Here is a 20,071-nt window from a genome sequence, read left to right on the forward strand (position 1 = left end):
AAATGCCATTGATCTGTTGCAAGACCCCTCAGAACAAAATAATTCACAACGAAAAAAAGCACTCTCTAATATTGTACATAAAAAAAAAACACACATTGTATAAGATAAAAAACAAATTTGAAGAATGAAACAGTATGTGAATCATGATTTTTTTTTTTGCAGCTCCTTCTGTGTGAGCGCCACTGGGGAGCAGTATAATACAGTCATGCAGACACACATGCAGAAGAGTTTCACAACTACTGTAACACAGTAAGCTGCATAATATTAGTAGTTTTTCGCAGAGGATGAAGACGTCTATGGCGTGTTTTTATTTTTATTTTGTTTATTATTATTGTTTGTTAGCATTAAGCTAAAGGACTTAAGGCTAAGTTACGTGGTTGTTTTAAAAAGTCATCTGAATGAATGAATGTCATCTATTTTGAAAAACTCGAGTTCGGTCCCTCTTATCCGAAGGCACAACTGGAAAATGTCCCCCCAGCAATACCTCCATTCATAGTTCGCACCCCCACTTGTAGCTTTACAGTGCACTTACTTCTTACAATACCCCTCACATACCATTGTCAAGGTCTGTGTTTTGGTTTGGATTGTGTTCAGTTTCGTTTCATGTTTTCCTGCGTTCCATGTTGTTCATGTCGTGTGCTCGTTTAGTTATTGTGTCCACCTGTTCTCGTCAACCCTCTCTACCTTGTGTCGACCAATCGGCTCCCTCCAGCCGGTCGTGTCTTCACCAGGTTTTCCTCGCTGTCTCGTCACTTTGTTTGTATTTAGTTCCCTGGTTTCTTTCGGCGCTTGTCGGTTCATCGTCTTTGTCACATATCGTAGTCGCCAGTAGTGTTGCGCAGTTATTTCATTCGTCATGTCTTGTTTCCACTTTTAGGTTTAATCAAGTGTTTCTTTGTTACGTCATCAGTTTTGGGACCTTGCTTAGTTAGCTTTTCCCAGGTTTTGCTCTGCCTTAAAAAAATAAAAAAAATAAAACACGTGACAATCGCTGCCATTGGGTGCAATCCTTGGTAGGTTCCAGCATACCCGCAACCCTAGTGAGGATAAGTGGTGTAGAAAATGGATGGAGGGGTGTTGCTAGCCAAAATTTGAGGCTCCAGTAAGCTTCTGATACAGTGACCCTTGGGTGAAGTGAAACAAAAAATGGAGCAGTAAAGGTAATGTAATGCCAACGCATGTGTGCGATGGGAAACACGGCTCCTGATGCATTTTTTTTTAAATGTGACAGTCACACACGCAAATACAAAATGAGAACACTCACCACAAGGAGCTGCTGAAGGCCACAACTCACACACAGATGCTCACACACAGACTGTAATCGGCCAACCTGACTCCAGCTTCTGACGTCACTTATTCAACACACAAATACTACATGATGTACAGTAATCATATTTCCATCCATCCATTTTCTGAGCCGCTTCTCCTCACGAGGGTCGCGGGCGCGCTGGAGCCTAAACCCAGCTGTCATCGGGCAGGAGGCGGGGTACACCCTGAACCGGTTGCCAGCCAATCGCAGGGCACATACAAACAAACAACCATTCGCACTCACAGTCACGCCTACGGGCAATTTAGAGTCTCCAATTCATGCATGTTTTTGGGATGCGGGAGGAAACCGGAGTGCCCGGAGAAAACCCACGCAGGCACGGGGAGAACATGCAAACTCCACACAGGCGGGGCCGGGGATTGAACCCCGGTCCTCAGAACTGTGAGGGCTGATGCTCTAACCAGTCGCCCACCGTGCCGCCGTAATCATATTTATAAAACTTCAAAAAAAAAAAAATATTTGCATTGTTTTACACAGCTATTTTTGTTATAAAAACAAAAGAACATTGTTTTTGGGTGGGATGGAAAGGATGAATGCGTTTAAAATCACTTTAATGGTCAAAATAAGCGATTGGAGCGAATTAAATTTGTAATCCCAGGTACCACTACAATATTGACACTTTGGTTGCGGCCATCTGCTGAGACTGATTGAATTAGGAGAGACTAAAGAAAGGGTTAGGGGTAAGGACTTTTGGAGGTTACAAACATAATTTTTTATAAAAGATTATTGTTGTTGTTATTGTTTTTTTATTCGATTGTTTTTGTCGCCTACAAGTTCGAGTTACGTCGCAAAGCGAGTCGTAAACAGAGGACCCGCTGTACTGTACAAATGGAAGAAACTCAGCTGACGCTATTGGAAAAGTGACCTGCGGAGGGCGCCAAAGATACAGGTTTAAAAAAAATGCTGCGTTCAAAAGTGTTGGTGAAAAAAAGAAGACATAAAAATATACACACACATACACACACACATATATATATATACATACATACATATATACATATATATATATATATATATATATATATATATATATATATATATATATATATAGAGAGAGAGAGAGAGAGAGAGACGGAGAAAGACAAACAGTGTTTTTATCACGGACTATCACTTTGTGCTGAAGCTCTTAATTGGGCCTGATCAGACATAGGTCGGAACCATTAGGTGTCTATTGACTTCTTCCAAGCCCTGTGCACTTTGTTTTGTTTTAATTCCAATGACCCCCCCTCGCGTTGTTCTTAAAAGTCAACACCAGGAAAAACCGGCCCGAGCCGTCACACACGTCGTCGCGCTCCCACCTTGCATGTGCGTGCCAGAGAAAGTGGGCGTGGGTGTGCGCAACCACAAGCAAAGACGCACGCGGACGCGCGCACAGCATACGCACGCACACGTCGCGAGTGCGCGCCAGCCCAGCCGGAGCGAGCGCGTGTTCCCCGTGTGAGTGACGCCTCCGCCGTCCTGCGAAAACCAAGAGGAATTACTTACTCCAACACACAGCCGGGAAGGAGAAGGAGAAGGAGACGAGAGGAATACTCGACCATGGCGCTCGCGTCCGTGTGGAACTACCGCGTCCCCCTCGTCGCCATCGCCGTCGTTTGCCTGGCGCGCACCGGTAAGTCGTCGCTTTTCTGTCCCCGGTGCAAGTTTGCCGCTCGCGAGCGGTCGGGAACACTCAACCCGCGCTGTCACTTGCACTTTTGTCTGACTTGCACAGGAATGCGCTGCGTCGGTTGGGCTACTTGTACTCCTTCCACGCCTCATAAGGGAAACCAAAGTGATAGGTGGAGCCGTCACCCTGGACGTTCAGCTCCAATGTCACTGTTTCTCACACTACAATAGAAGTGTGCGCCCCCAGTGGGCCGCTCGGCCATGCTTGCAGGGAAGAGAGCGTTGTCCTCGGCATACTGACATTTCCAGCTCCACGCTCAGTTACGGCCGTACTTGGCTGTTTTTCCCCACTTGATTGTTCTGCATTGATGGCGTGCTCGGGTTGTGGTTAGCACGTCTGTTTTTTTTGTGCAGTTTGCAACTTGCAAATGTTTAATTTGATAAGCATCAAGTCGTGATGTTATGAGAGAGAGAATCATTTAAAAAGCCTTTTTCCAGGCTTTACAGTATTTGTGGGAACCTTGAAGCCCGCTGCATTCATGCAAGGAAGACTACAGAGGGGGGCGTTCCTCGGTTTACGACGGTCCCGACATGCGACATTTCAAATTTGGCATAACAATAGTTTTTCCCTTTCAATGATTTTGTATGTATTTCTCACGTCTTCCTCACAGTCGGGAGGTCCTGGGTTCCGTGTCCAGACTCGGGCTTTCCTCTGTGTGGCGTTTTCATGTTGCAAAAGGCTCATTTTGAGGAAAATAAAGTCATTATACTTTGAGGAAAAACATAAAGAAAAGCCTGTGATACACTGTATATGGAGGCTTGGGGAGTAACGGAATATACAGTTTGGAATGGCGTTCCGGAATTAGGAAAACAACAACAATATATCATCAGATTACAGGTAGATTTAGCAAAAAAAAAAAAAAAAAAAAGAGAAAAGATTTATTTTATTTATTTGGTCTGTATTAGTATATTTGGTATTGGAGTAATCCAAAGGTAACTTAAAGTCCTGAAGTTACATGACTTCAGTATTACATTACTTACTGTATTCTTCAACAGGTAACCAGTAACTGTGTCACAATCCCTTTTTGAAGTAACTCTCCCAACCTTGTGTATTTCTGTGCACCAATGGCTTCCCATCGTTCGTGTACGCATTCGAGGACGGCAGTGTTCTTCGGTTTATGACAGTCCCGGCATATGAAATTTGGAAGGTGGGGTAAGAATACATTATCACGTGGGACAAAGCACGCTTTCCATTAAATGTATTCTACTTACAGCATCGCACTTACAGCATGGTACGGTCGGGGGTTAACACTTTTGGCTCACAGTTGAGAGGTACCGGGTTCAAATTGGGAGCTCAGGCCCTCCTGAAGAAGGGGTTTTCATACAAATATTCATTGGGAATTTTACTACTGATAAATAGATAGATAGAGACATGTAGATACTTTATTCATATCTGCTGCTGTTTTGGTTGACAACACAGTTCCAATGGGATATGATTACAATTGCAACAATTGTTTCACCTAATGGGGGGGGGGGGGGTCCAAGGAGACATTCATTTAAGGGAGGTGTTTATTTTTTGTAAGTGGATGACACACGGCGACTATTTGAGGAAATGCGTACGCTGCGAGTGAATGTCTACCCTTGATGCTTGTTTCTCCCTGCCAGGTTGCTTAAAAGTGTGAGGTTGCTCTTTGTCACACTGTTGTGCTTCTGTTGTGTTGTTGTGCAGTGGGGTGAGCCACACTGCTCCGACATCAGCTGCTATGATGCCAAGCTCACCTTATTATAGCTTGTGTATTGATTGATCCCCTCCTGTGTGTGTGTGTGTGTTAGTATGAGCCCTCAGCAGCGGTGCAGTGAGGATTTACTGTATATATGTGTGTTGTGTAAGAAGTGTATGTGTTTATGTATGTGTTTCTGGGCACATCTTTATGAAATTGCCCATGCGTTGCATTTAAATGCGGCCCCCGTCGGCTTTTGCGCGTTGCTTGCAGTGGCGTGTTTTCCGCGTCAGCTGCGGGCAACCTCTGCTGGGAGTTTGCTCGCTGATCACTGTCATTAATCTAGCCACTGACAGAGGCCAGGAGAGACGGGGATGGAAAGGTTTGGCGACGGTGGGAGGGGCGGGGGTGGAAGAGCCATAAAGGCGGGCGCTTTGTGCATCATATGCATTTATATTGTGTGATAAAGGCTGTAGTTTTGAGGGGAAATCAGCAGGAGCACTATTGAGGATAGGCTGGGAAAAGACGGTGACAGTATTGGTTGTGGCAAGTCAGAGACGGATGCACGGATGGGTTGGCATAGATGGCAGCTTGTTCAAGCCCACAATGTACACATACACACCTACAGGGAGTGAAAATGGAATGCAATGAGGATGCTGGGTCCTCAACAATCAAGCCTGGGCCCGCCATCTCCGTTATGTTCACATATAGCCAGAAAAAATGCCAGTTTCCTTTAGTTTGGTAGATCAAAAGAAACAGGTCCCATAACACTGTTGCTTAAGGGGACATCCAGTATTATGGAAATCTACTTTTTAATTGCTTGTATACAAATAATTTGGGCCCTGGAGTGTCTGGCTACCCATCAAGTGTGTAATTAAAACACCAAGTAAATCTTTTTCTCTCTACCTGTTTTTGAAAATGCATCTGTGAGCAAGCCGTTTGTTAACTTGGCAGCTAGGCTTGGCGAACATCCAGATCTATTTTCAAAATCCGCGAGGAATCGACAGCCCAAGGACCTTTGAGGAACAGTTTGGGAAGTTGACCGCAGTTGTTTGCTTTTATGAAGTATTTTAAAGGCTTTTTGTCTGGTGGGGGGGTCAGCGTGAGCACAGAGTTTGTCAGATGTGGATGACTGGCACTGGCGACGTGTCCTGCCAACTTCACCAATGACAGCGAAATAAATTAGCATTGTTTTTGGGTTTGTGTTGATGTTGGGTTGCGACGGGATAGGGTAGCATTATAAGGTATATTACCAACACGAATTATGGGGTGTTTCGTAACTCGAACATTTTGGTATTTTTTAAAAATTAATTAATTAATATATATATATATATTTTTTTTTTTATTATTTTTATTTCCAGAAAAGTAGTGATTTTGGAGATGTGAGGACGCCACCTGGCATCGTCCTATAAGACACTGGAGAAACAGTATACCCACACATAGGAATGAAGTGCAAAGACTGTGCTATTTCTCTCCAATTCTGAGAGGTATGGAAAAGTTTTTTGTTTTTTTTTTAGTCAATTTTACATACCAAAAATGTGTTGAAAAATACGATTAAATATCATTCAAAGGGTACTGATCCACTCCAAACTCACAAAGGACCTTCCCCAAATTGTTCCCACCATGGTGGAAGCATACGATTGTTCAATATGTCAATTACGATTCCCACTAACGAGTCTAGTCAACACCTGATTGGTTAAGTAGCAGATTAAGAGCTACCTTTCAATCAGTTATGTCGAAAGAGAGGTTGCAATGACAATGGGAGGAGAAAGTTGTGTTGTGGAAGCATGGGGGGGGGGGGGGACAGATGGAGACAGCACTGTGACTTCAGAGTGTGCCTGACGGGCAGGCCTGAAGCACACACACACGCACATGCGTACACGCTCTTGAAAGCCTTGGGCCAAAGTTTTGCACCCCCACACCGAAACAAATGCCACTGACACCTCCTCCTCTTCTCACCCACAATTAATAGCCCCCCCCGCCCACATCCACATCTGTATTCCCCCACATCCCTGCCACCATTTCATGCCTCCATTAGCACCTGGCATATCGCTGTACGCATTAAATCACCTCCGTTTGTTTGTTTTGAATGTGTACAATGAGAACCATCCGTTTTGAGCATGTCCCCCCTCTCCCAACGTGTCATTAGGTTTGGACCTAGCTTTGGGCACTCTGCTTTCTGTGTGATGAATACCAATTATGGCGGGCACACCGTGTCCCCATGCGCCACGCTTATGCAAAAATATGGAGGAATTGGAGCATGCACATATAATATATGTGTGCAAATACAGTGGCTGTTTAGAAAAAGAGATTCTTTATTCACTTACTTAACTGCAGATGGGGGGGAAGTGTTTATTTGTAACACACGTCTTGGAATATTAACATTACAATTCAGGGCAGGTCAAGCAAAACCGGAGTTTAAAACAGTTTTAAAACAGGCAGACTAAGTGCAACTAGTGGCAGTTTCTGGTATGTAAAATATGTGTGGGTGCACAAGGTGGCATTCCCCCGAAAAAAAGAAAAAGAAAAGACAAGAATTTGCGCCCCCTTGTGGAGAATAGTGGTTGGGGGGTGGGGGTGGGGGGGGTTGTCACAGTAACACAGAGCCAGAAAGTAAACATGGACAAACAACATTGGGGAGTGACCACATGTCCAAATCTACTGCAGGGTATTCCAGAAAGGAGATTCAACACACACCTTGTCTAAACGTAGGCTCTGAGTTGACTTCCTCTGAAATCGAAAACTCGTGCATGACCACAACAAAAAGACATTTACGATTTACCATGGCAACAGATAGAAACACGTCGAGATACTTGCTGGGCTTCTTGAAATTGGAAGTGCTAATGCCGGCGTATTGTGACAGTAAAAATATATTTTGTAAAAAAACAACCAAAAAAAAAAACCCACTGCTGCCTCAGCAAAGGAATGAGAAGCGCCAAGGGAGCAGATCGCTGTACGAATGCAAAAGTTTCAATTCACTTATTTAATGCACTGCCTAAACACTTAACCACACTTTTAACTGCAGCGTATAGTTGAAAAGGCACTGTACTGAATATCATCTCATTTTCATTTAAATGCAATCCGGTGTCGAAAAAGCGCACCTGAAGCAGCTTAAAATGACGACAAGGCACATTTTGCTCGGCCATGATTGGACCTCTCTTAGATTTGATTCATACGACTTGACATTTGATCACAGCGTGTCTGCAAGAGTCTGAGATTCGAGATGGCTGGAGAATGGTAGAAAGATACATGACCGAGTTTGATTAAAAGCGATACAGTTCGATCCGAAATTAGTCCGTGAATACCAGTATATCATTTTAGATTTAGTTGCGCCTCAATATCGATGGGATAGCAGAGGAGCGGACAAGCTGTGACAGATCTAAAGTCAGGGTTTAGTTACGAAAACCTGCCAAAGAGCAGGTTAGTTCGGTTCACAGTCTGTTACCACGGTGACTGACTCAGAATTTCTCTTACGATAAGTCGGAGTTTCCCTCATCTCAGGGTTAATTTTCCCCCAATTTTCACTTGACTCGCTTTCTGGAACACCCGCCTGATCGCTACATAACGTAAGATCATGTTTAATCCTGTGCGTGAAACTCGTTCACATGCGATGAGAATCCACACTCTCGAACCCGATTTAGTGCTCCGATGCTGCCGTTTTGGCTCGCAACAGAGTTCAAATGAGATTGCTATTCCTTCACTGGATGAAGTGCCTTGCTGGTAATTGGAGCACAGCAGATAAGAGAGGCATAGCCATTATTTGAGGAAATATGGAATGTTCGGTAACAGGCTTTGATGCATTTTCTTTGGCGTCACCGAGGAGCGCTTACGCCAACGTTTGTCTGTGGTGGTTTGTTGCGTTCGATGCTTGTCAGATTGCATCACGAGAGTTAAAAATTGCCTTCCCTTCACTTTCCTCTTTGGCCCTTTACCTAGCAGCTGCCTTTTGTTCCTGATGCGCTGGCAGTCTGCAGCGCCAGCCAAGGTTTATCCTTTGATCCAAACCTTGGAGGGATAATTTGCGCACAAATAAACTTGTCAACAATTTAATTAAAATGGCTTCTTCAGCTGTGAGCCTCCACTGCCCTCCTGCTCGCTAGTTCAAGGCAACAACATGATACGATAACTTGATAGGAATACTCAATTGTCTTTTATGCTTCTTAAAGCAGGGTACACACATACAGTACAGACAATTGGCCCGAATGTGAGTGAATGTTCTCTCTTGTGAGCCAAGAAAAATTATCCTGACTAATTTGTCTTGTGACGGCACGGTGAACGACCGGTTAGCACATCTGCCTCACAGTTCTGAGGACCGGGGTTCAAATCCCAAAAAGATGCGTGGTAGGTTAATTGAAGACTCTAACTTGCCCGTCGGTGTGAATGTGAGTGCGAACGGTTGCTTGTTTATGTGCCCTCCGATTGGCTGGAGAGCAGTTCAGGGACGCGGTTAGCTGAGATAGGCTCCAGCATACCCGCGACCCGAGTGAGGATAAGCGGTCCAGAAAATGGATGGATGGATGGATGATTGTCTTGTGGTGTTGAACGATGTGGGAGTGATCCCCCCCCCCCCCCCCCCCCCCCCCCAATGTGAAAGATACTGAGTGATTATCCCCTGGTGTGACGCTTCTTTTCAAAGCAATTTTTCCCCCTGATAGGACAGATCCTCAACAATTATACTGTGATGTGTTGAGAGAGATTTTTCCCCCCCCCCTAACCGATCTGAAAGGTCCTGAGCGATTATGCTGTGGTGTTTTGTGTGTTAAGAGTGATTTTTCTACACAATCTAAAAGTTCCTGAGTGATTATCCTGCGATGTGTGTCCAAATGGATTTGTCCTACCCGATATGAAAAACGCTGAGCGATTATCCTCTGGTGTGGGGTGGCTTAAGAGTGATTTGTTTGCCCCTAAGAGCCTGAGTGATTATGTTGTGGTGTGGAGTGTGTCGAGAGTGATTTTTTTGTTTGTTATTATTTGTTTTATGCTTTCCTTCTACAATCTGAAAGATCCTGCGTGATCATCCTCTGATGTGGGCTGTGTTGAGAGTGATGTTTCCCGCCCGATCTGGGCAGGAAACATCATCTTGAGTGATTATCCTGTGGTGTGTTAAGAGTGATGTTTCCTTGATTTTCCTCTGGTGGGTGGTGTCTTAAGGGTGATTTTTGCTCTACGATATGCTCGGGTCAGGGAAGATGATTGTACTTAAACCTGTTCAATATTTACGACCGTAAATCCTTGTGTGTGTGTGTGTGTGGTCCACCTCCTATTGTAGAGCAGCAAGAACACGCGTGGCTATTTTTTTCCCCCTGTTCATATGTGAGGATTCTCACGTTTAAAAAATCAGTTAAGGTGTTAAAAATCAGTATGTGTGTATACTGCTTTCATTTCCGCATGTCAGTCAACTCAACAGAAGACATACTGTACGAGGAGTTCCACCGTTTTGGAATTGCACCATTTTGATCAACTGAAGGCATCTGAAAGGGTCCTGACAGGCGGCCTCAAAAAAGCCCCATAAACTAATGGGGCATTTTGCAACTGGGCCAAAGTCATGATTGAGAGAGTCTCACAACTCATTGTGGGATCGCGTTTATTCCCCCCCGAGGATTTTATGCCTCTATTACTCAGACGAGGCTGAAAGTTCCTCACTGCAGCATTTAGTGCCGCTGATGTGTTTTTCTGGGATTCACTCCTAATCTGCCCCCTTAGCGTTTTATGTGATTTGTAATTGTTTTTGGACCACTTGTTCCATTGATAAGACTGTCGTCATCCCACGCCATCCCCCCTGCGAGGCCATTGGAATACTCTATGTCTTGATGAGACACAGCAGGGGGCGTAAAGCCATTCGTGCCCGGCTACGACGCTCTGAATGACGAGCTACCGTGTAACAAAACAGCACAAATATGAACAAAATTTATGTTGTCTAACATTAACAAGTGGCTTCCCCATAGGAAATAATGAAAATTAAATTCATCTGCTCTGGACTAGCATTGTTTTATTAAACACTTCTTACAAGACGAACTGCACCATTACTATTTTAAATTAATTGTGTTTCTACCCTAAACTCTCCGGCAAGAAAATGTGTTTAGGAGAGGACTCTTCATATAAGGACCATACACGTTTATTACTTACTTTTATTGTCAGCAGCCAGGACAGAACACTTCACTGTCATTTCTGGTTCTTCAGATGTCATCACATACTGTATATCCTCTGTGTCAGGTGTCCTTAAAAGGTTTCTGCTGCACTTAAGGTTCCTTAGAAAAGTGATTTCCAACCTTTATGGAGCCTAGGCACATATTTTACAATTGTAAAATCTCACGGCACACCCACACACAAAAAGTGGATACATGAATTACTGTATGTACTTCCTGCCATCTAATAGAAGAGCATTTATTTGTTATGTCAGTCGTTATGCCTCAGTGGCATAAATAGATGAATAAAGATACATTATTTCCTGGAAATAAATAATTTCTTGAGCAATTAAGTACAATTATTTCCCACGGCACACCTGGAGAGCGCTCACGGCACACAAATGTGCCCCGGCAGACTGGTTGGGAATCACTGCCTTAGAGAACAGTGACCTCCATAATCCTTAAATGGAAGACGTTTGGGCCGCCCACAACCCTTCCGTCCGGCCAAACTGAGCAATCGGGGGAGAAGAGCCTTAATGAGAGATGTAAAGAAGAACCCAAAGATCACTATGGCTGAGCTCCAGAGATGGGAGAAAGTTCTCGAAAGGCAACCATCACTGCAGCCCTCCACCAGTCGGGGCTTTATGGCAGAGTGGCCCGACAGAAGCCTCCCCTCAGTGCAAGACGCAGGAAAGCCTGCACGGAGTTTGCTAAAAATAAAAAACAAAAAAACAAACACCTGAAGGACTCCAAGATGGTGAGAAATAAGATTCTCTGGTCTGATGAGACCAAGATAGAAGTTTTCGGCCTTAATTCTAAGCGGTATGTGTGGAGAAAACCAGGCACTGCTCATCACCTTTCCAATACAGTCCTAATAGTGAAGCATGGTGGTGGCAGCAGGGGGTGTTTTTCAGCTGCAGGGACAGGACGACTGGTTGCAATCGAAGGAAAGATGAACGCGGCCAAGTACAGGGATATCCTGGATGAAAACCTTCTCCAGAGTGCTCAGGACCACAGACCGGGCCGAAGGTTCACCTTCCAACAAGACAATGACCCGAAGCACACCGCTAAAATAACGAAGGAGTGGCTTCAGAACAACTCCGTGGCTGTTCTTGAATGGCCCAGCCAGAGCCCTGACTTAAACCCAATTGAGCATCTCTGGCGAGGCCTGAAAATGGCTGTCCACCAACGTTCCCCATCCAACCTGACAGAACTGGAGAGGATCTGCAAGGAGGAATGGCAGAGGATCTTCTACTGAATACTGAGCAAAGGGTCTGAATACTGTGTGATATTTCAGTTTTTCTTTTTCAATCTGCAAAAATTTCAACAATTCCGTTTTTTTCTGTCAATATGGGGTGCTATGTGTACATTGAAGTGGGGTGGGGGGGGAGATCTTAAATTATTTTAGCAAATGGCTACAATATAAGAGAGAGTAAAAATAATTTAAGGGGGTCTGAATACTTTCCGTACCCACTGTATGTATTATGTGGGCGACGTTCATCCAGAAAAATGGCGAAATGTACGACTTTACGTTGTATTCAACTTCAGAGGTTCCACTAAAAGTCCAGTCCTAGAAAATGAGAACATTCGGAAGGAGTGACTCCTGGCGTGGCCCCTTAAAGGCACACATCCAACACAGGAATACTACTGTACGTACAGTAATTACACTTTATGATACCAGTTTATCACTACATTCTTTTTTTTTTTTTTGCCCGCCCTACAATACAATGCCATTTTTCTCAACTAAAAACGTGAAAACAATTGCGGTGGTCTCTTGGGTGCTTAAACAGACAAATTTAATATAATTCCAATGGGGAAAATTGATTTGATGTTCGAATAAATTCAGTCAAGAACTTGAAAACTTGTAAATCCAGGTATCATTGTATACTAGGGTATATACCACTTTTTTTTTTTTTTTTTACTAATGCAACTGGTACTTTTGATACATAAAACTTCATTGAACACAATGACAGGTCATTTTGTTGCACTTGCAGACATCACCTGCTAATTGAAGGCCTCCGTCTCTGTTGGCCATTAGTTTAATTGCACATTGGTGAAACTGCATGCCACGAAACAACGTGGTGGCCACGCTTTATGGCCGCCACCTAATCGCCTCGCTATTACTATTCCCCAGATGGAGCAGCTTGCGAAGATTTTAACGCTGATAGATGTTGTCCCCTACGTGCCGCTCCCCTGTCACAATTTTTTTTTCAAATAGGATGCTAAGGCCGCCGACTTGGTTCGCCGGCGTGCAATCAGCGAAGTAACCTTTTCCTTTGGACTCGGTGCACAACCGAAACGCCCTTCCAGGTTCCTTCCGTGCTCATGACCCGATGTCCTCTGAGCAAGCAACTTTCCTCCAAGCCATCACCCTGTGTGTTGTCTTTACCGAGGGTGTAGAAATCAGTAGCCATCTAATCCCTCCGCACCACTTCTTCGGAAGCTTCTTTATTTGGAGATCAACTCTGAGTGATGTTTAAGGTCTGTCAGAGATGGATAGAAGGGTAAGTAGACAGAGAAAGGAGGGGGAATATTGGATCCAGAGCCTGATAAAAGCATTCCGAGTTGTTTCCATGACGTTTAGAGTCAACGTTTTCGCCTCCCCCGCCTGGTCCCGTGCTTGTTTAACAGCCACCCTCGCAATAACTTTCATTTCTGGTTCTTTGATTATCATCAGATCTATGTGGTGTCTTTAAAAACAGTTAAAATGTCTTGAATCTGTTTCTTGAAATGAAGGCCTTGAGTATCCTTAAAACTGACACTTAATGCTTCAATCCGCTGTTCATCACTGTCACAGAGGCTACAAAAAATATATAGTATGGCAAAAAGAGCTCATAGTTTCTTAAAATATATGTTAAGGTGCTCTTAATGGTTATATTTATTGAACGTGAGGTCTTAAATTTGATAGGAGTGGCTTAAAAAGTCATCAAATTGGCTTCCTTAAACCTGCCGATATCCTGGGTAAAAAAAAAACCCAACTAAACTTAAAAAAAGGCAAGGAAAAAGCAAAACGATGACGATTAATGTTTGGGAGGGGAAGCACAGATTACTTTCCAGTGTGCATTCCGTTCTTTTTAACATTTTTATTGTTATCTAGTGCTTGCAATTTCATCATTTCTTTCCTTTATGCCACGTGTCCATTGAAGGCCTAAGATAACAATTTTGGCAAAGCCTTAATACTGGGGAACAATTTGGAAAAAAAATTTTTTTACTGTTGTGTTAGATTTCTATGCTGATGAAAACTAAAATTGCAGTCAGTTTTTTTCTAGCACGTCAAGTTTACCCTCCAGATAAGCAAAATGCCACTGATTAGCTGCAATAAGACTTGCCAGCTGATTACGATTGACTCATCTATAGCTACGTGGCAACTTGTTTGTGCAGTCACAACTGAGAGGTGTGTAACAAAGCACTTGCAACTATTCCATCTTTGTTTTATTTACATAGATAAATGTTTCATGTTTTTTAAGAGAACGGGGATCCTATAGTTCAAAAACGTGACGTGATAGAGAAAAGCTGAGATCAGTTTTGGGTTCCGCACCTAAAAATGAGTTAAAAACAGCTGTCAGAGCTAACTCAACAAAAATTGTGTTCCCTAGTGTTATCCTTCAAAATTACACTTAATGACGGTCTCCGCCACTTTTACACCTGTTGCCGATCGCGCGCAATCTATTAGAGTGAGTGAACACGCAATTTAGTGCCCGCTATTTGAAATCTCAGTAAAAGAAAAAAATCACAATGCTAGTGATTCATGCACAAGCCACCAATAGCGCACAAAATCTGTTAGAGCGAACGCGCTCCCTATTTTGGATCTCACGTCACTCTAAAAATATTTCGTATTTCGTGTGTCAAAATATAAATTAAATCATTTCAAAAGTAAGGGCTGCGACTAACGATTTTAATAATAAATTAATTTGTGAGTTATTCCTTCTGTTGATGAATTGGTGAATCAGATTACAAAAGTTTTAAATTTCTATTCCTTTACATGATTTCCAATTGACTGTACAGACAATGCAAAACCATAAATTGATTGTGATTCAATTGCTGGTTTGGTCTGTAACGTTAGAAAATAACAGAAAAAATGTTGATAATTGTTTTCCAGAGTAAAAACATGATTGCAAATGTCTCATTACAAAGATAATTAGTCTGATGTCATGGATGACAACAGAAATTCCACAATGTTTCCCGTTGAGAGGCTGAAAATGATGAGGACGGTAATGTCTCTAAACGCTTATCCAAATAGATGCCAATTAATTTGAAAATCTATTTGTTGTCGTTTAATCTATTAATTGTTGCACCTTATGATCTAAAATGTTTTTAAGATATAAATAAAATACTTTAAATACAGTATATTTAATATTTTAAAATGTGTTTAATTTGCTGGTCATTATATAGTAATACTACACACAAACTATTGTGAAGATTGATTTCCCACCTTAATGATCATATTTAATGAAGGGCAGGTCTTAAATTTGATCACAGTTGCCTTAAAAAGGTCTTGAAAAGTCAATCTGGCTTCCTTAAAACTGAAGGTACCCTGGGAAACCCTTCCACCAACCAACTAAAACAAGCCAAACAAAAAGCATAACGACTTGTGTACAAAAATGTATTATGTATTCAGCTTTAACACATAGGCTGAGCATTCCGAACCGTTTCCATGTCGTTTAGAGTAAATGTTTTGGTCTCAGCGCCTGATCCCGGGGCTTATTTAACAGCCAGCCTTGCTGTTGTGACACCTATCGCTGCAACCCCTGTAGGGCGCGTCACTAACTCTGCGAGACAGCGGCCCTGCGGTAACGCTGGTAACCGAGGTGATTAGCCCCCCCCCCCACCCTACTCACACACAAACACCCCTCACGACCCCCGCAGCAGACTGAACATGCTGCGATTGGACAAGAGAGGCCGATTGGGCTGGAAAGGCCAAGTTCCGAAAACTGAAGGGCTGGGATCGCTTTACTCTTCTAGTCAACTGGAATGAAGTGTGGGGAGTTGTAATGAGGTGCTCATCCAAGATCAGAAAGTAGACCGAGCCAATAAAGCCCAATTGCTCTTCCCGCCACTCCGGGAGGTCTGCGAGTCCAGTAGAGGCCGGCTGATGAAGAGTGACCAGGCATATAGCCTTGACCGGCCGGGGACCGATGAGGTCAGAGCTGCATGCTGGACAGTGTATAAAAGGGCCAAGCAAGGAAACTGGGGGAGTGAAAGCCGCAGAGGGGCAGATGTCGCAGACCAGCGAAGCGGGAACGTGCGAAAGCTCAGGAGGAGTGTCAGGCGGGAGAGTCCAACAAACGGTGAACAATGGCCGCATTTGGGCTGTAAGATGGGGGGGGGGGGGGAAAAACCTGGGAAAATAAAAGCGTCGAAAAGAAGGGGAGGCAGATAGATGGATGGCGATGGTCTCGGATGAAGATGGAGTGAGGGGAGAGTCGGGGAACACTTCCGAAAGTCGCAACCAGCCGTGATGGATGAGGTCACAAAGGACGCACTCAACTCGGACGCCGACAAACGAGCACCGCAATCGTTGTCCATGTTTGGAGATCAGCAGAGAAAAAACATGGTTTTACTTGGAAAACTTTAAAAAAAACATTTGTTTTTAATTAATACATTTAGTGAAAACTAGAAATGTATGGTTGATCATGATAATTAGCTTTTTATGCTGATCGGCTTTAATGTCATAATTCGCCGATCCGATCAATGAGTCCGCAAAAGACATTTACTCCGCGTCGTCATCGTGTACAGTAGATTGAATCCAAAAGCTAGTTTATTTTTCGCCTTGTTGCGTGTCTTTTGACATAATACAGTAAATATCTGATGGCCGATAAAGTTTCTTTCTTTTTTACCGCTTCTCCTCGCTAGGGTCGCGGGCGTGCTGGAGCCAATCCCAGCTATCATCGGGCAGGAGGCGGGGTACACCCTGAACTGGTTGCCAGCCAATCGCAGGGCACATACAAACAAACAACCATTCGCACTCACATACACACCTACGGGCAATTTAGAGTTGTCAATTAACCTACCATGCATGTTTTTTGGGATGTGGGAGGAAACCGGAGTGCCCGGAGAAAACCCACGCAGGCACGGGGAGAACATGCAAACTCCACACAGGCGGGGCCGGGATTTGAACCCCGGTCCCCAGAACTGTGAGGCAGATGTGCTAACCAGTCTTCCACTGTGCCGGCGCCAATAAAGTTATTTAAAAATAATAAAACAATTTTCAACATGTTTTTATAAATAAAGTTATTTAAAAAACAACAACATGGCGGCGGTTTGTGACAGACAACACGTAATGCGTGGGTCTGACGACAAGACAAATTTGGTCAGACGACTGCAAATAAATCTTGTATTCCGATACCACCGCATCCCCTCTTTTAGGATCACTGGGCTTTATCTTGTCAACTCAAACGTGACTGAATACACTCGTTGCCATGGCGACGACACCAACAATGGATCGCGTCGTGCGTATTATCAGAACAAAATGGGGAAAAATAGTGTGCTGGTGGTCAGCGGCGCTCGGGAGAGGACATTAATTCAAGGTTTGCTTGTGGTATGTTGACATAATTTTCATACAATACCGTTTGTAAGCAAGCAACAAACCGTTATGTAGCCTAGCACGCTAGTGCTAGCACTAACGCTTGTACGTGAACATGCCGGCGTTATGTCGAACCATGCTCTGAAGTTTCAGTGTTTGTGAAGTAATTGAATTACAGTAAGTTAGCACCCATTATTTCTGTCATGTTGTAATGTTGGCTGGACCTGACAGATTAGAACACATGACCTGAATAGAGAATACTTTAAGATACTCAGTATACAGTACACAAGTATAGACAGTAAATGAATAAGTCATTTAAATCGATACATTGCATACATCTCGTGATCGGTTCTCGTTTTTTTTAAACTTGCTGATCTGCCCCAAAAATCCTGATTGTGTAAAGCCTAGTAATAAGTATAATAAGAATGTATACAAAGACTAATCATTAATACAGAAAGCTAATATATAATAAGAACAAAATAAAATAGCCAATATTAATATTGTTGACAACTAACAATAAAAATATTAGTATATAACAACTACTGCTAAATCTCAGCGAAATTCTATAATAATAATAATGATAATGATAACAATAATATTGATAGTTGTTGTTTTGTCATGGTTACTCTTTTAATAACAAAATGAATAACAACAATAAATATCTAAAATGTAATAGAAAGTAAAACAATGCTTATAAGTAAAGAATAAAATAGCAATATTAGTAATGTTGATAACAACAATAATAATATTGCACAACGGCACTACGGCGACTACTATCACTACTACTTTGACCAGCACTACGAGTACTACTTCTATGATCCACTACTATGGCCTTAACGCCACCTAACTACTTTGAAACGATGGCTAAATATTGCGATTGTCATGACAAAATCCCACATTTTCCGTGAAGCACGTTTGCAGGCTATCGGCCACATTTATGGGGCGTCTTGCGGCGATGCTTTCCGGATCACGTCACGGTCCTCGTCCTCCCCTGCAGGGACGTAGCTCACGTTGCCGTCAAAGCGGTCCATACATTTCCGACCTAATTTGCGGGCGAAGCTCCACGGTACTTCACCTCGGACGGTTTAACACCCGCCGACGCGCACGCGAGCATTTCGAGCTGCCATTTAGAATCCTTCCTCGTATCCTTCCCGTTAATAGTTTGGCTTTGATGAGATTGTCGCTGGCTGGGAAATGCCAGTCATAGCCGAATGCTATCTTTAGGGAAATCAGATGGAAATTCTTTCACAAGGCGACCACAACAACGGCAAAGAGGTCTCGGAAGACTTTTCTATCTCGGAAATACTCTTCAGTGTCTTTTCCCTTGAGTGGTGAATTCATTTAAACCATCGTCGCGTCTGACGGAGATAAAGCGCTGACGTCGCTCGCTGTGATTTTTCAAATTACTTTTGGCTCTGTTCTTTACTTAAGTGTGATCAGGCTATTACCGCTCTGTAATTTCAAACAACATTTGGAGCTCTATGAGTCATTGAAGTGTTTTCCTTCAATGAAAATGATGACAGATCTCTTATTTGGTTTTATGTGTTTCATTGTTGAATGAAACACAGATGAAACATGAACATTTTCTCACCATTAGAGTGACCAAAATGGCCACGGCCATCGGTAATATTACACAATTGCTACACAAAAATACTGACCTATACAACTAAAGCACTGCGACAGAATTTATTTTGAATATATATATATTTATATTCCTCCCACTTCCCACAGCCAAGGTACATTTGTATGTATGCAAGACTCAATGGAAGGAAATATTATGGGAATTTGATCAGAAATTTCTGGCCACCCATCCAGTGTGAAATCAAACAACTGCCAATTTCTATCAGTCTGTCTGTTAGCGAGCTGCTCTACACTGCCCCACTGTGATGTAACAGTGAGGCTAATTTAGTATAACTGAGAGCCACTTTGAAGCGGACGACACGAGCTGTAGCAGCGGCACAATCATGCGGAAAAACGCCCGCATCCCCCACGGGGTTAGGATCTATCATGTCAAAGCCAAAAGGTAAGCAGAGCTGCATTGACTTTTGTTGGATACACAGATCAGCTTTGGCTTAAGATAAGCGATTTTGACATATACACGTTTTTTTTCCCTTTGGTTAATTTGACTTACATGTTAATAAAACACATTGGACTGTTTTATATTGAGGGGAAAAAAATGCTTTTCTCCTTGAAAATTAGATGAGCGTGGTCAGTGCTGTCATTCATAACAACTTTTTTTCACCGTTTTTCTACATACAGGATAAATATCTTGGATTGATTTTCCATGTTTAGTCTTATACGAAACGGAAAGCTCCCACACTTCTGACGCCGTACTCTTAATGTTTCTTAGCACCATAAAATGCATCTGACGTCTTTGCTGTCTGAGTCACGTCCTTCTCTTCCACGGTTTTCTGTTTCTTACTGTTTGTTTGGTGTTGCAACTTCTAGGGAGACGCTGCTAGACAACTACTTTCAGATGCGCTAAATACGGTAGTGATGATCATTTTGATAAAACGTCAAACTGTTTCATCCCAACACATGATCGAAGAAAAGTCCTCAACTGGAATTGCCTGATTGCCTTCTGCTCCCGGCGATTGTTGAAGCTTTTATTTGCCTTTCCGTGACGCTCCTTTTCTTTTCTCGAGACACGAGGAGAAGTGGTCTTTCATCCACTTCATTACCTGACCGCAAACAACCATACATTAGAGCCAATTAATGAGCAGCCCATGAAAACAATCCATATAAAGGTAGGTAAGACCCCCTGAGC

General features: G+C 43.1%; 1 protein-coding gene across 1 annotated transcript in view; it reads left to right on the forward strand.

Annotated features, from left to right (window-relative positions):
* The first annotated feature begins 2,736 nt into the window (after positions 1-2,736).
* cadm4 (cell adhesion molecule 4) overlaps positions 2,737-20,071 on the forward strand; it is a 253,651-nt gene continuing 236,316 nt past the window's right edge. Inside the window, exon 1 of the mRNA XM_061675622.1 lies at positions 2,737-2,939. Coding sequence (XP_061531606.1) covers positions 2,867-2,939 — 73 coding nt within the window. The 5' untranslated portion in view covers positions 2,737-2,866. The remainder of the gene's footprint in view (positions 2,940-20,071) is intronic.

Source organism: Phycodurus eques, chromosome 4 (genome assembly GCF_024500275.1).
Source record: "Phycodurus eques isolate BA_2022a chromosome 4, UOR_Pequ_1.1, whole genome shotgun sequence".
Classification (NCBI taxonomy): domain Eukaryota; kingdom Metazoa; phylum Chordata; class Actinopteri; order Syngnathiformes; family Syngnathidae; genus Phycodurus; species Phycodurus eques.